At 40.8% G+C, this 13538-nt stretch overlaps 1 protein-coding gene across 1 annotated transcript; it reads right to left on the bottom strand.

Annotated features, from left to right (window-relative positions):
- Nucleotides 1-874: 874 nt before the first annotated feature.
- On the bottom strand, nucleotides 875-9645 carry PCK1 (phosphoenolpyruvate carboxykinase 1). Its single transcript, XM_061375606.1, has 10 exons — nucleotides 9500-9645; nucleotides 9028-9302; nucleotides 7475-7656; nucleotides 6646-6849; nucleotides 6137-6324; nucleotides 3966-4128; nucleotides 3590-3814; nucleotides 3366-3497; nucleotides 2546-2641; nucleotides 875-1958 (listed from the first exon to the last, which is right to left on the bottom strand). The coding sequence occupies exons 2-10, from the start codon at nucleotides 9249-9251 to the stop codon at nucleotides 1504-1506; spliced, it is 1869 nt and encodes a 622-aa protein (XP_061231590.1). The 5' UTR covers nucleotides 9252-9302; nucleotides 9500-9645; the 3' UTR covers nucleotides 875-1503.
- Nucleotides 9646-13538: the final 3893 nt, after the last annotated feature.

A 13538-nucleotide genomic window follows, 5' to 3' on the forward strand; every position in this document is an offset into this window, starting at 1 on the left:
GTCTGGGTTTTGTGTGATCTATCTATTGACTTATGCTGTATTACTTGCTCCAGAATTGATAATGTTTGTGTTAAGTCCTGAACATGGAGTCAGGAGGTACTTAGAGGCTGTGCAGGCTATGTGACCTCTCCTAGCAAACTTTGAAGGGCATCTGTTGACCAGCCCTGGTACTGTTTGTTTTGCAAGGAAGCGGGGTCTATAAAAAGGCTTATTACACAATGTAAGTGATTTTCTTTTTGCTAAGCAAATATTTGCAATATATTTTGGGAGATCAAGCATTCAAAGTGAAAAAGCAGGATACCTGTCAGGGACATAGGAAGCACAGAAAGGACACCTTTAATTGGAAGATCATGGGGTTGCTTTAGTGTCTTGGATCTACAAGGAAGCCAACATAGGCTCCTATCCCTGTTTTCATTGAGCTCTAAGGCTTTAGGCATCTCAACACATCCAGAAAACTTCCCAAACTCTTTACTTCAACAGCTTCAATAGTTATTCTTGCAAAAGCCAAGGCACTGTGGAACAGAGACAAAATTCATGACTTCAGCAAATGAGCAAGGTCCTAATATGGGGCTTTCTTAGAGGGTGGTTTATTTAATAAATGCCTGAAGTAACTAACAATGCCCAGTTCTAGAGAGCAAGTCCCCAGCTGGATGACTGCTCGCAGCTGGTATCATCATTTCCAGATCATTCCTTTGGCTTGAATAAAAGTTTCAAAGACAGTATGTGGCTTAAACTAGTTGGCTCAGAAGTAGCAGCAGATCAGTGCTACTACTAAGTATCTAACTTCCATATGTGAATTTCTTCCTGTGCTGTGGTACTGACAGGAGGCCCAATTTATATGCGTGTAGTTTAGAAACAGTGAGAATACTGGAAATAAGGTCATATTTTCTATAAACATTTATTTCAATAGTTTAAAGAACAAGCCATTCAAAACATCTGGAAATCACAGGAACATGAGTCATATAATAGCAGTATCTTAAATATGCATTAATAATACAAAGTCATCTTTCACTCTGATAAAAGTTACAACTTAATTTTTCTAAAAAAATATTTAAGCCATGAAATATATGTAGGTAATATATATAAACAGCACCTAATTTTATTTCTTCTTTCCTGTAGAGCCTGAGACTCTAGAGGTTTGTGTGATGGAAACAATGTGCTACACCTTGAAGGCTGTATTGGCTTGGATTGTAGATGCAGAACTAGGCAAATAATTTACACACATCATGGCTATATGTGCATGTAAGTGACAGATCAGGGTTTTGAACACCATGTGCACATACATTCCCACAGATGCTCATCTATTCACAACAACTGATGTAGTTATAAATCATTAGGTCTGGAGTTACTTCTAGAATGCCCCTAACTATATTCTAACTAAAGACCTACTTTCATTATAACCCCTCTGCCCATCAGTGTGCTGTTATGCTTCTAGTGGTGATCAGGTAAAATGTGTTTGCCTTTATTATGTGTGGATTGATAAATAATTGTGCCTTTGATAATCTACAACTGTTTTATCCTCATCTCTAAGGCAAGCATTTCCCTTTCAATTTCATAAGGAAGGTCAGCATTAACTTGCACTTCAAAGTATTGTTTGATTTCTTCTACCTCCTTTTCCCAGAAATCTTTGGAGATATCAAACAGTTCGGTCAAGTTGACATCTTCTAAGCCCTTCAAGTTCAAAGCAGTATCAGCAGGGATGTAACCTATGGCAGTTGGCTTGGCAGAGGCTTTCCCGTCAATTCTGTTGAACATCCACTCCAGCACACGGGAATTCTCTCCATAGCCAGGCCACAGGAATTTCCCTTGGCTGTCTTTCCGGAACCAGTTAACATGAAAGATCCTTGGTAGTTTTGCAGCTGGACGATGTGCCATGCTGAGCCAGTGGGCCAAGTATTTGCCAAAGTTGTAGCCAAAGAAAGGTCTCATGGCAAATGGATCGTGCATAATGATTTTGCCTGTTCAAAACACAAACGGAGAATGGAAGGTAATAAATAGCACATTTATTCTAAAGCACATAGATTCACATCCTCCCAGGATTTAGTACCCTTTACTACCCTTCTATATCTGAACCAAAGAGCTTTAAGTAACAATACACACATTATCCTTGATGTGCAAAAAAAAAAAGGCATAAATTAAATTAATTTTTGTAATCAGTGGAAATTAAATTTCTTAAATCTCAGGTCAAGCAGCTTAAATGAAGATCCTCAAGAGCTGGCTTTCATCATTCATGTATTTATGTTGAGCTCTAGCAGAAATTTATTTATCCCAGACTGCAACAAAACCTCCAGATCAAGGCTTCTGGCAACCCCATGCCTGCAGCCTGTTCTCGATGCTTGCCACGTAGGGGATTATTTTGCTTAATTTGACTTTTACAGAGAATTTGGCTTTTAATTCCATACAAATATTTTCTATTGTGAAAATGCACAGGTTGCAAAATTAGCTGCCAAGACTGAAATGTGAAAGAGCAGGGGGAAGGACAGAGCAGGTACTCTAGAGAGGGGATTGCTCTTAATACAGGTGGGCAGATTAAATGTCGATTTACCTTTGTGCTCTGCAGCTGCTGTTGCTTCAGATCTCATAGCTGCTCCTATAAATACTCCATGTTGCCAGTTAAAGGCCTCATATACAAGAGGCACACCTGTAAAGAACAATCACTTTCAGTAATTAGAGGTCCAGAAACATTTTTATAACAGGTTTTGCTACCTGAGACACTGCTGAATGCACTTCACTGTATAATGTATTCTATTTTTTCCTGGTTTTTTTAATCAGGTCATTTTCTGCCCTCTTACAGCAAAGATGTTTATATGAATGTTTCAAAACTGGCTGCTGATTACTGAACACATCCATGTTTAGTTGCTCAGTAGGGGTTATCTGGGACCTCAGAATCCTCAGCAGATCTTACTAGAATAGAACCTGGTCCTATGGATAGATTAGACTCTGACCTAGCATGACTTCTCTTTGTTTTCCAACTTTAGGTGACCTTTAACAGACCAATTTATTTTGCTTCCTTTTCTGTAAAGTGTCTACAACTGGTTCATTTCTCTAACCACTTCCTATGTGAACTAGTTAAACTGCACACAAATTGAGACAAGTATAGCAATTTGCTATGTGTATTACCCAGGTTAGTGGGTCCTGATCTCTCTCCAGCCCTTTATTATTACCTGTTTTGTGTTAACATGTAACAATTCAGACATTGAAATAGCAATGGCTGTGTGTCAAAGGCTAACATGGAGAAGTTAGACTAACATGGTTAGTTCCTTGCTTTTGCAGCTGTGAAAGCAAAACCTGTGCCTGTGCCCAGTTGTGTTTCAACCCTCCTGTGGTCAGCACTTCTGCCTTTATGTGGCTGCTGCATCTCTTACCAGCAGGTCTGCGGCCTCCAAATATTATCCCTTCAATGGGCACACCTTCGGGCGATTCCCATGCAGGGTCCACAATGGGGCACTGGCTGGCTGGAGTGCAGAATCGTGAGTTGGGATGAGCACAAGGTTCCCCTGTAAAGAATACAGTAAGAAGGCCATAATTGCAGAATTAACTTGAATTCACAAGAGAAAACCAAGAGAGACTGTGGAATGGACCAGGTTACCATTATCTGGGGTCCAATCCTTGTTCTTCCATGAAGTCAGTGTTATTCCTGGTGGTAATGGTTCATCAATGCCTTCCCAATAGACACCTCCATCACTGGTTTCAGCTACGTTGGTAAAGATGGTGTTCTTGAATATGGTTTTAATAGCATTGGGATTTGTTTTGACTGAGGTTCCAGGGGCGACACCAAAAAAGCCATTTTCTGGATTGATTGCCTTTAAGTTGCCTGAAAGTTAAATGACAAAATACAAGTAACTCAAAATGGTTTAATGCTATCCAAAATTTTTTAGCATGTGTTCCTGCACCTAAAAGCAACCCATGCTGGACTATAAAACAATCCATACCTTGTTCATCCATACATAAAACAATCTCCATACCTTGTTCATCAAATTTCATCCAGGCAATATCATCACCCACACACTCAATTTTCCATCCTGGCAGGCTTGGGTTCATCATAGCCAAGTTAGTTTTTCCACATGCACTGGGGAATGCTGCAGCAAAATACTTCTTTTCACCTTCTGGATTTGTAATGCCCAGGATCTATTGAGACATTAATGCAACTGTTAAACATGGTCTTTTTTTCTTCCACTTTTAATTTTGAAGATTGTCTCCCAGCAAGTGGAAATGGCAAGATATTTAGTTATGCAAATTTGTTCCTACAGAAGCAGCACCACATAGTATAGTTGACAAATAAACTGTATGTTATTAATCAAAAAAGTCTACCCTTGTGTTTTAGCACATCTGTAATTTCTTGTATTTTTAATGCAAGAATGTCAGTACGTGTACGTAATTCAAACATGTATTTTTATTTTGCTGGTTAAAGATACATAGACTGTATACAGCTGTGTTTCTCAGCTGAGACAGAAGAAAACGAGGCAATATTTTTTTGGCTGTATGACTGGAGTGAAGTGAAAACACTTCATGGATGATACTTCTGCAATCCCTAAGAGTCCACAGATCTTTTTTTCTGAGACTGTTCTCTTATGTACTTTGAAATCTTTTTTTTTAATGGTGTTTTATGGTAGTAGGATGTTTAAATTTGGACTGTGAACTGGCTGAAGGAGAGAAGCCAGAGAGTTGTAGTCTATGGGGCGGAGTCTAGTTGGAGGCCTGTATCTAGTGGAGTGCCTCAAGGGTCGGTACTGGGACCAGTATTATTTAATATATTCATCAACGATTTAGATGAGGGAATTGAGTGTACTATCAGCAAGTTTGCTGATGACACTAAGCTGGGAGGGGTGGCCGACACGCCAGAAGGCTGTGCTGCCATCCAGAGAGACCTGGACAGGCTGGAGAGCTGGGCGGGGAATAACTTGATGAAATATAACAAGGGAAAGTGTAGAGTCCTGCATCTGGGCAGGAACAACCCCAGGTTCCAGTATAGGCTGGGGAACGACCTGTTAGAGAGCAGTGTAGGGGAGAGGGACCTGGGGGTCCTGGTGGACGACAGGGTGACCATGAGCCGACACTGTGCCCTTGTGGCCAAGAAGGCCAATGGCATCCTGGGGTGTATTAGAAGGGGGGTGGTTAGTAGGTCGAGAGAGGTCCTCCTTCCCCTCTACTCAGCCCTGGTGAGACCTCATCTGGAATATTGTGTCCAGTTCTGGGCCCCTCAGTTTAAGAAGGACAGGGACCTGCTGGAGAGAGTCCAGCGCAGGGCAACTAAGATGATTAAGGGAGTGGAGCATCTCCCTTATGAGGAAAGACTGAGGGAGCTGGGTCTCTATAGTTTGGAGGAGATTGAGGGGTGACCTTATTAGTGTATATAAATATATAAAGGGGGAGTGTCACGAGGATGGAGCCAGGCTCTTCTCAGTGGCAAACAATGAAAGGACAAGGGGTAATGGGTACAAATTGGAGCACAAGAGGTTCCACTTAAACCTGAGAAGAAACTTCTTCTCAGTGAGGGTGACAGAACACTGGAACAGGCTGCCCAGGGAGGTTGTGGAATCTCCTTGTTTGGAGACATTCAAAACCCGCCTGGACACGTTCCTGTGTAACCTTATCTAGGTGTTCCTGCTCCGGCAGGGGGATTGGACTAGATGATCTTTTGAGGTCCCTTCCAATCTCTAACATACTGTGATACTGTAAATGACAGCAGAAAGTAAAGGAGGGGTACACAGCAGAACTCATTTAGCAAATCTAATATTTGCAGATTTCTGAGTGCACAGACCTCTTTATAATAAGAAAGGCCATTTCCAAAACTTGTGTTATCTTTACGTGTTAGACTTGCAGGGGCAATGTGGGTGCCCAGTGGTGATATTTAAGCCCTGCTCAAGTACATGGGTCTGCCTACAAGTAGCCACCGTCAGAATTTCCAAATCTTTTTTGGTTTCTGGTTTCACAGATACTATTTTTAAATGTTTGGTACTTAACCTTGAAGCAGTTTCCTATTTCTCATACACCTGCCATGTGATAAATTCCTATCTAATGTCACAGAGCTACCTATATAAGCCTAATTTTACTGATAGCAAGATGTGATGTATTTATGTTCAGCTAATTTAGGGTTTAATGGCTGTTCAAACACACATGATTTAATAGCTCTTACCAGCATGTGCTCAGCTAGCCAGCCCTCCTCCTTGGCAATTCTGCTGGCAATTCTGAGAGCAAAGCATTTTTTCCCCAGTAAGGAGTTTCCTCCATAACCACTGCCAAATGAAATGATTTCTCTGCGATCAGGGAGATGAGCAATCAGTGTTAACTCCGGGTTGCACGGCCAGTTGTTGATTAATGGTTCTGCAGAACAGAATGTTGAACTCATGAATGCAGCCATTTCCATGCTGGATCACTACTAGTGCTTCATTAGCATCGAGCCTCTGACAGCAACCCATACATACCAGGTGCTTCAAAGGAAATCCCCTCTAAGTACTAGGAATAATAATCTCCTTTCCATGAAGCCCTCATTGAGCTTTGATTGCTTTGCGTTCTGAACCTATTGCTGTAACACAAGCCACCCTGCTCTTCTATGGCAAGTGCCTCCCATGTGCTGAGAACACACAATCAGCTCTAAACATGTCCCTGGAATTTCCAGGGGTGACAGTTTTTAATGTCTCTTACCTTTTAGTGGCAAAGGACATCCAACCGAGTGAAGGCACTTTACAAACTCCCCATTGTTCAGGGCTTTCAAAACATCTGTTCCCATCCGTGTCATGATCCTCATGCTGGCCACTACATATGGTGAATCTGTCAGCTCGATCCCAATCTTGGACAAAGGAGACCCAACAGGCCCCATACTGAAGGGGATGACATACATTGTGCGTCCTGGAAAACAGAGAGTGGCAAGATGTGGCAAAGAGCAAAGAAGGGAACTTTGGAAATAATTTCTATTAATGTGGAGGTTGTTTCTCACTCCTTTAAAAGCTGTTTGTCTTGTGGGTGTTTCTGGTGATGTTTAAAGAGCTGTAGCTTTCTGTTTGTCTCATTCTGTAGCAATAAGTTTTATCTCAAATGCTGAAAGCAGCTGTTCAAATTATCTAGCTGGTGGTAAATGTAGGTGGAGGCCAAGTTCTCTGTTGGTGTAAATCACTCAACCTGTAATTATTGCTGAATATGGGGGTCCTCCATTCTCGCTTTGCTTCTTCCTATCTACAGCTTAGTACCTGTAGGACGTGCTGAGAAAATTCACAATTTTCCTACCTTATTTTGCTCCTCTTTATGGAGAGAAGAATGCTGGAAAGAGACAGAGCACTGTCCTTGCGCAGCCTTTTGGATCTATGGTAAAGATCTGGATGAAACCCACAAAGTGACTAATACGAGGGGGTATGAACCTAAACTTTCAGTTAAAATCTTTCTTTACTGCTTTCTTTAATGATTACAGTAACTAGTAGTAGTAGTGTCTCTGTAATCCTAAAAATCCCATTTCAACAATCATCCTTTTCTTGCCCACCTTGCATGCAGCCTGGGAACCTGGTGTTGAAGGCTTTCTCAAAGTCTTCTTCAGACATCCAGCGGCCCAGCTGGCTAGTTCCAGTTTTCGGGATTGGAGTGGTATCTCTCTGCTCTTGAGTGATGATGACAGTTTTGCTCTCAATTCTTGCCACATCTCTTGGATCAGTGCGAGCCAACCAGCTGCATTTCATCAAAAATCAGTAAATTAGACTTTAGCTATATACATATATATTACTTTTTACCCTTCTGTGGGACTGGTTTAGTACAAGAGGGTAAAATGCTTTATAAGGCTAAAACTACAGTGACAGAGCCAGTGTAACAGACAGTCTCAAAAATCAGATACATTCTCTCATAAAAATTGCTTCAAGACTTTCCAGTTTGAATAACAAACTATATGGCCTAGGAAATTCTGGTTACATGTTAATATTCCTTTGCCTCTTATCTCAGTCTTATTCTCTGTTGCTAACTTCTAGGGAAAAGTTAATTTCATTTAATTCTCATTCTCATCAGCGTGAAGCTGTTTTGCATGGGGACCACAAAATGATGCCTCAAGTGAAGTGGATGCCAAGCAAGTACTTTTAAGTGTTGGTTTAAGTGCCTGTGGGATCAGAATCCAGCCTAGTGGATTTACATAGCCCTTTAAGTGAGAGGCATCACAAAAGAAATACTGAGTATAAGCATGATCATAAAGTGTAGGAGTTTGTTAAAGGGGATTCTTTTTCCCCTTTAAAGAATTTTTGCCATCTATTTACAATAGAGAAGATTGTTTTACATTTTCACCTCTGTGCGTAGACATTTTCCATGAGCATAAAAATGTTCTAGTTGGGCTGTCATAACCATCATCACTACAGCTAAGCATAAAATTAACAATGAATAATTTATCTGGTGAATCTTGCCCTTTTCTCTCCCAAATAGTCTGCAAACAGATTGCCAAATTCCTGCACTTAGTTATTCAAAAGTCTTTGCAGATTTCTTCCATGAAGATCTCTTGGTCGGCACGTAATTCCTAAGTATGTACTTGTTGTTAATATTCCCCTTTCACGTTGGGTTAGTTCAGAGAGATGATGAAATATTTGAAAAAAGTATTTGCTGAATATATTACAGTCAAAGCTCATCGGCACGATATGAATAATGCCTGTACTGAATAATATTTGAACACCCACAGAGCTATTTGAATGCCACCAAGAAAGTATTTGATGAATAAACTAATTGACTAAAATAGCAGAATTCTTCAAAAGATGCATTTGCTAAATAATATTTAACTATTGCTAATGATTAGTTACATAAGTCTCATGACATTATTTCGGTTCCCTGATGTAGCTAATCAATAGAGACAATGTAGAGTTGATAGTCCAATGAATAATATGCTTTATGTTAATTTTTAGAGGGAGAAGTTTGCCTTTCCTGAGTGTTTCAGCTATGTAAGCTACAGTGCCAAAACGTTCATGGAAAGCAAATATTGAAGGGTTATAAGCAGTGTTAAAAGTAAACAGGATAGAAAATGCATATTGCAATTCTGAAATGATTCTTGACTTCCTTTAGGCTACTCACCAGTTCTCGTACTTGCTCAGCTTCTTGATCATGCCTTGTTCTACCATGATGTCCAGAATTTTTTTATTTTCTTCTTCTGAGCCATCACAGATATGAATGCTCTCAGGCTGGCACAGCTTGGCATTGCTTTCAATGAAATCCCTTGCTTCTGGAGGCAGGCTCTCCAAATCCCCCTGGACAACTCTGGGCATGACGTTTACCTCTGCTTTCAGCTGTGGGGGCATTACTGAACCTGTAGTTGATCTTGCTGGTGGCTTTGAAATACTGACCACAATCTAAAATCAAATATATTGGGTGTGTTAGCATACCATGACATTCTAACCAGTGCCAATAAGCCTTCCTAGCAATGTAACAATGTACGAAGTAGAATATGCAATAGACTTGATCATGTATTCTGCTTCAAAATCAAGATAGAGAATTTGGATCAGTGGTAATTTCAAGCTAGAAAAAAAATAGAGGCTGTTCTACTTACTGCCTTTTATAAGATTGAGTTGAATGTTAGAGAGGATTTAGCTGACCCCTTCAGTTGATTCCGTTCCACTTGCTTCAGCGCACTCTTGCAATCACTGTTTTCCAAGGAAGTGTCCTCCTTCCTTAAATACCTATTTCGTAGTAGTGTCCATCCCACTAGTGAGGTGAGGGAGGCTTGTCCTTTACGTCACCACTGGATGTGTCTTGGGACAGTGCCACTGACACTGTCATCACACAGAGTTGTCAACAAAGCAGCCCAGAGGAGGTAATCATTTAGCAGGTTTCATTAATGAATGCTGAATGCAGTGATTCGTAGCCCCCAGTCTGGTGGTTTGAAGCAGTTACAAAATTTAGCTGTTTAACCAAACTTTGATCCAATTTGGCTTTGAAACCAAAAGCGTCACAACTTCTCAGTGTGTGGAAAAGGTTGATTGCAACGGGTATCTGGAACTGGGAACACAGAGGTCATCCAGGCAAAGCATAGTTGGCGCATTTTGTAGGCAGATGCTCGCTAGTTGGCTGTGAAGTGGAGGCTCGTCCAAGGTCTGTTTACTCACCTTGGGAACATTGCCTGCTTCAGGGATAAAGTTCAACAGTAAGCACTGACAGGCTTGAATAACCACTACATATGCCTGCCTGCAGGCCTTATTTTTGTCCATGCAATTCTAAAAAACCAAGCAATATAAGTCTAAATGTTGTGTTCCCTTCACTGAGGGAAAGTTTTTGCTTATGGCTTGCTTTAGGCTCTTACATCCTGAATGATTGTTTTCTATTGCTATAAGCTCAAAGGAGGCAGATCAGCAACTGTCTCAGTAATTGATCCACACCTTCAAATGTTATGTTTTATTTTACTGGGAGTCCTATGGGGGTCATGAAATATTAATGCATCTTTAATTTGGTTCTCAAAGGTGCAGAACAGCTTATGAATGTGGCTGCACACTTTGTTATATGTGTGAAGTGCACTGTATGCATATGTGCATACACAGACATGTATACGTAACTGTTGTGGCAGTATACAATACCAATAGCCACTACTACTCCTCTAATTGTGAGGGTTAGAGAGTGAGGTCAGGATATTTTGAGGTCTCGCCTCTACCTGTTCCTGTCTGCCTGTCTTTCAGTTCTCTACCTTCCCCTGCTCCATTTTAGACCATCATGCCCATAAAGAAAGGCTGATCTCCATGTCCATTTGTCCATGCAGTCTGGGTGTGTGAAGAATGAAGTAGTTCAGGCAAATTAGAAATAACCCTGCTTCCATTTCATCTCACTCTGCTTACAGCCAGTCCCAGCAAGGCTCTTGAGCCTGGATGAGGTGGTGCTTTCATGCCAACCTGACATTTTTTATATTAATGGGGCTTTCACCAATGCACGTAAAATATTGTCAATGACAGCTTGTAGAACAGGAAATACAGGAATCCTAGCTAAATTTCAGGGAGTTCTTTAAAGCAACGGAATTGAAGTATCTTATATAAAGGATATTCAGTAATTCACCACCCTCTCAGATCTGTGAACTGAAAGAGATGTTTCCAGCAAGGCTTTTGTTGAGGCAACCAGCAGTGACTTGCAAGCCCTGAAAAGCCAGGTCTAGCAAAGCAGCACCATCAGGATTGCAGCTCTCTTTCTTGCCCTGCAAGTCTGAAGCATTGTAGAGCTGTATCCACACTGCAGGAACCTTGGGACTGAATCCTCTCTCTCTCCTGCAAAGCTTTTTGTTATCCAGTATCGGAAGGGGGCCTATAGGGATGCTGGGGAGGGACTCTTCATTAGGGACTGTAGTGATAGGACAAGGGGTAATGGGTTAAAACTTAAACAGGGGAAGTTTAGATTGGATATAAGGAGGAAATTCTTTCCTGTTAGGGTGGTGAGGCACTGGAATGGGTTGCCCAGGGAAGCTGTGAATACTCCATCCCTGGTGGTGTTCAAGGCCAGGTTGAACGAGGCCTTGGGTGATATGGTTTAGAGTGAGGTGTCCCTGCCCATAGCAGAGGGGCTGGAACTTGATGATCTTAAGGTCCTTTCCAACCCTAACTATTCTATGATTCTATGTTTTGTAAATGTAAGGGGAAGAAACAGTCCTTGATGCACTGTAAGGCCAAATATTCCTGAAAAGGAAAAAAAAATCTGGTAGGATTAAGAGGTGCTAAAGACTGTTTCAGGGCTCTGCCATAAGCAAAGGTAAAAACAGAGACAATAATGACAGCAGTGGTGTTTCTGTTTGGAGTCCACATATTGTATTGCTGATGGAGCTGATCAGAAATATTTTGTCCAACTGTTTTACTTTTCATTAAGTACTTCATTAAAAATAAAATGGGGCATAATTTTAAGTAATACTAAGCAGACCCCCTTTTCACGAAGTACAAAAATACCGGGTCTTTCCTGTTGGCCAAGGAAGTCATTATACACAAAAAACAATTGCGAGTAAACCAGCAATGGCTCTGAAAAGAGTAGACCAGATAATGATCCTATTACAGCACGAGTAAAGTCAGAATAAAAGCTTAAATATGACAGTGTAGGACAGCAGGATTTGTCCTAGTGTCTCTTCAGTTTTGAGCGGAGGAAAAAATCCCCAACCCCAGAGCACTAATTTCTGCCAATTAAATTATAGACAGGCAGGTGTTGTGCAAATTTTCTCACACTGCAATCCTAACCTCCCACAATCTTGCTATACAAACTGTGGGCTCCTCTTGAGAAGACACTAAATATGCCAAATTGGTGGCACTGTGTTATGAACATATGTCCATTAAAAATCACATTAAGGATTCCAAATGTTTTTCATTTGTGATGGCAGCAGGGCTTGAGTGCAGATGTCCATTGGGAATTCTAGACATTTAAGCATTAAATTACTTGTATTTAGGTAACACCTCCCATCAGAGGATCTCAAAGCATATCACAAACACACAGTAAGCCTCAAGCCCCTATATATAAAACACGTGTAGTATTTGGTGCAATGAAATAACTGGAGCATATGCAAATCAGAGCCAAGATTATCTTATCCAAGAATCTTCTCATTTAGAGATTCAGTTTTTAGTTACCTAACAGAAGGCATTAAAGGTTTAATCTGAAGATAATGAATTCTCAGAACTCCCAGTGTCTCCCACAAAAATAACACCCCAGAAGTAGCATCTCCACTGGCTCAGTTACAGTGGTCTTGAGGTGTTCACCCAATACCATCATGTACTGCTGTTTGCCATGTATTTGTCTGCCTTCTGGATTCAGTTTTCTGGAGGGTCTCTCTAGGGACAAATATGGGACATGGTCTGGGGCCAATGAAAGGTCTTAAAAATTGTCTTGAATGTACAGTTTATTTTTCCATTTAAATGTAAAAACTTTTTTAGTGCTAACTGTATTATACTCATCTAATAGCTGCTACAATTTGTTCGGATTGAACTTTTTTGGCACTTCTCTGTGCTTCTTGACACTTGAATGTGATGCTCATCAGGTGTCACCTTGAAAGCTGTCAAATTATTTAAATGTGTGTGAATCTGACATTTTCAGATGATAGCGTTCAACAAGTGCCTTAAAAGGAACGTTTTTAGAATGTTTACATTGATGGACACTATTCAGCCTGTTCAAAATAGAGGTTTTGAGCACTTTGACTTTTACGGATTTACTGGAACCCAGGCAGTAAATGTAAAGGTTCTTAGCTGCTCAGAAAAAAAGCATCATAAGAAAGCTTAACTCATTACTACTAAACGAGATGCAACAAAGCACTCTCGGCGAGATCTTAACGTTGTTAATGGCATATAATAATACTCAGAAATTCTACTCCCCTCCCATTGCTAATTATCCTACATATTGTCACCTCCAAAGAGTTTGCACTTACATATTTTTATTATAAAATTGTAGATTTTTAAAAAGAAGACTCTCTGAGCTATTCCCCTAATGGAAGAACATTGCTTCTTGATTGTTATTTTTGCTGTGAAGTTGTGCTCAGCTGGTACTGAGCAAGCTGCAATTGCTGCCGAACTGGATGCCGCACGAGCGCAGGTCCAAAGGCAGTCCTTGAAAGTGTACAGCTCAGAGACCAGGGCAGGGACTGT

The sequence above is a fragment of the Neopsephotus bourkii genome, unplaced genomic scaffold (assembly GCF_033783945.1).
Source record: "Neopsephotus bourkii isolate Nb327-2 ecotype Australia unplaced genomic scaffold, CSIRO-AGI_Nbou_v1 NB_1663, whole genome shotgun sequence".
In the NCBI taxonomy this organism is placed as follows: Eukaryota; Metazoa; Chordata; class Aves; order Psittaciformes; family Psittacidae; genus Neopsephotus; species Neopsephotus bourkii.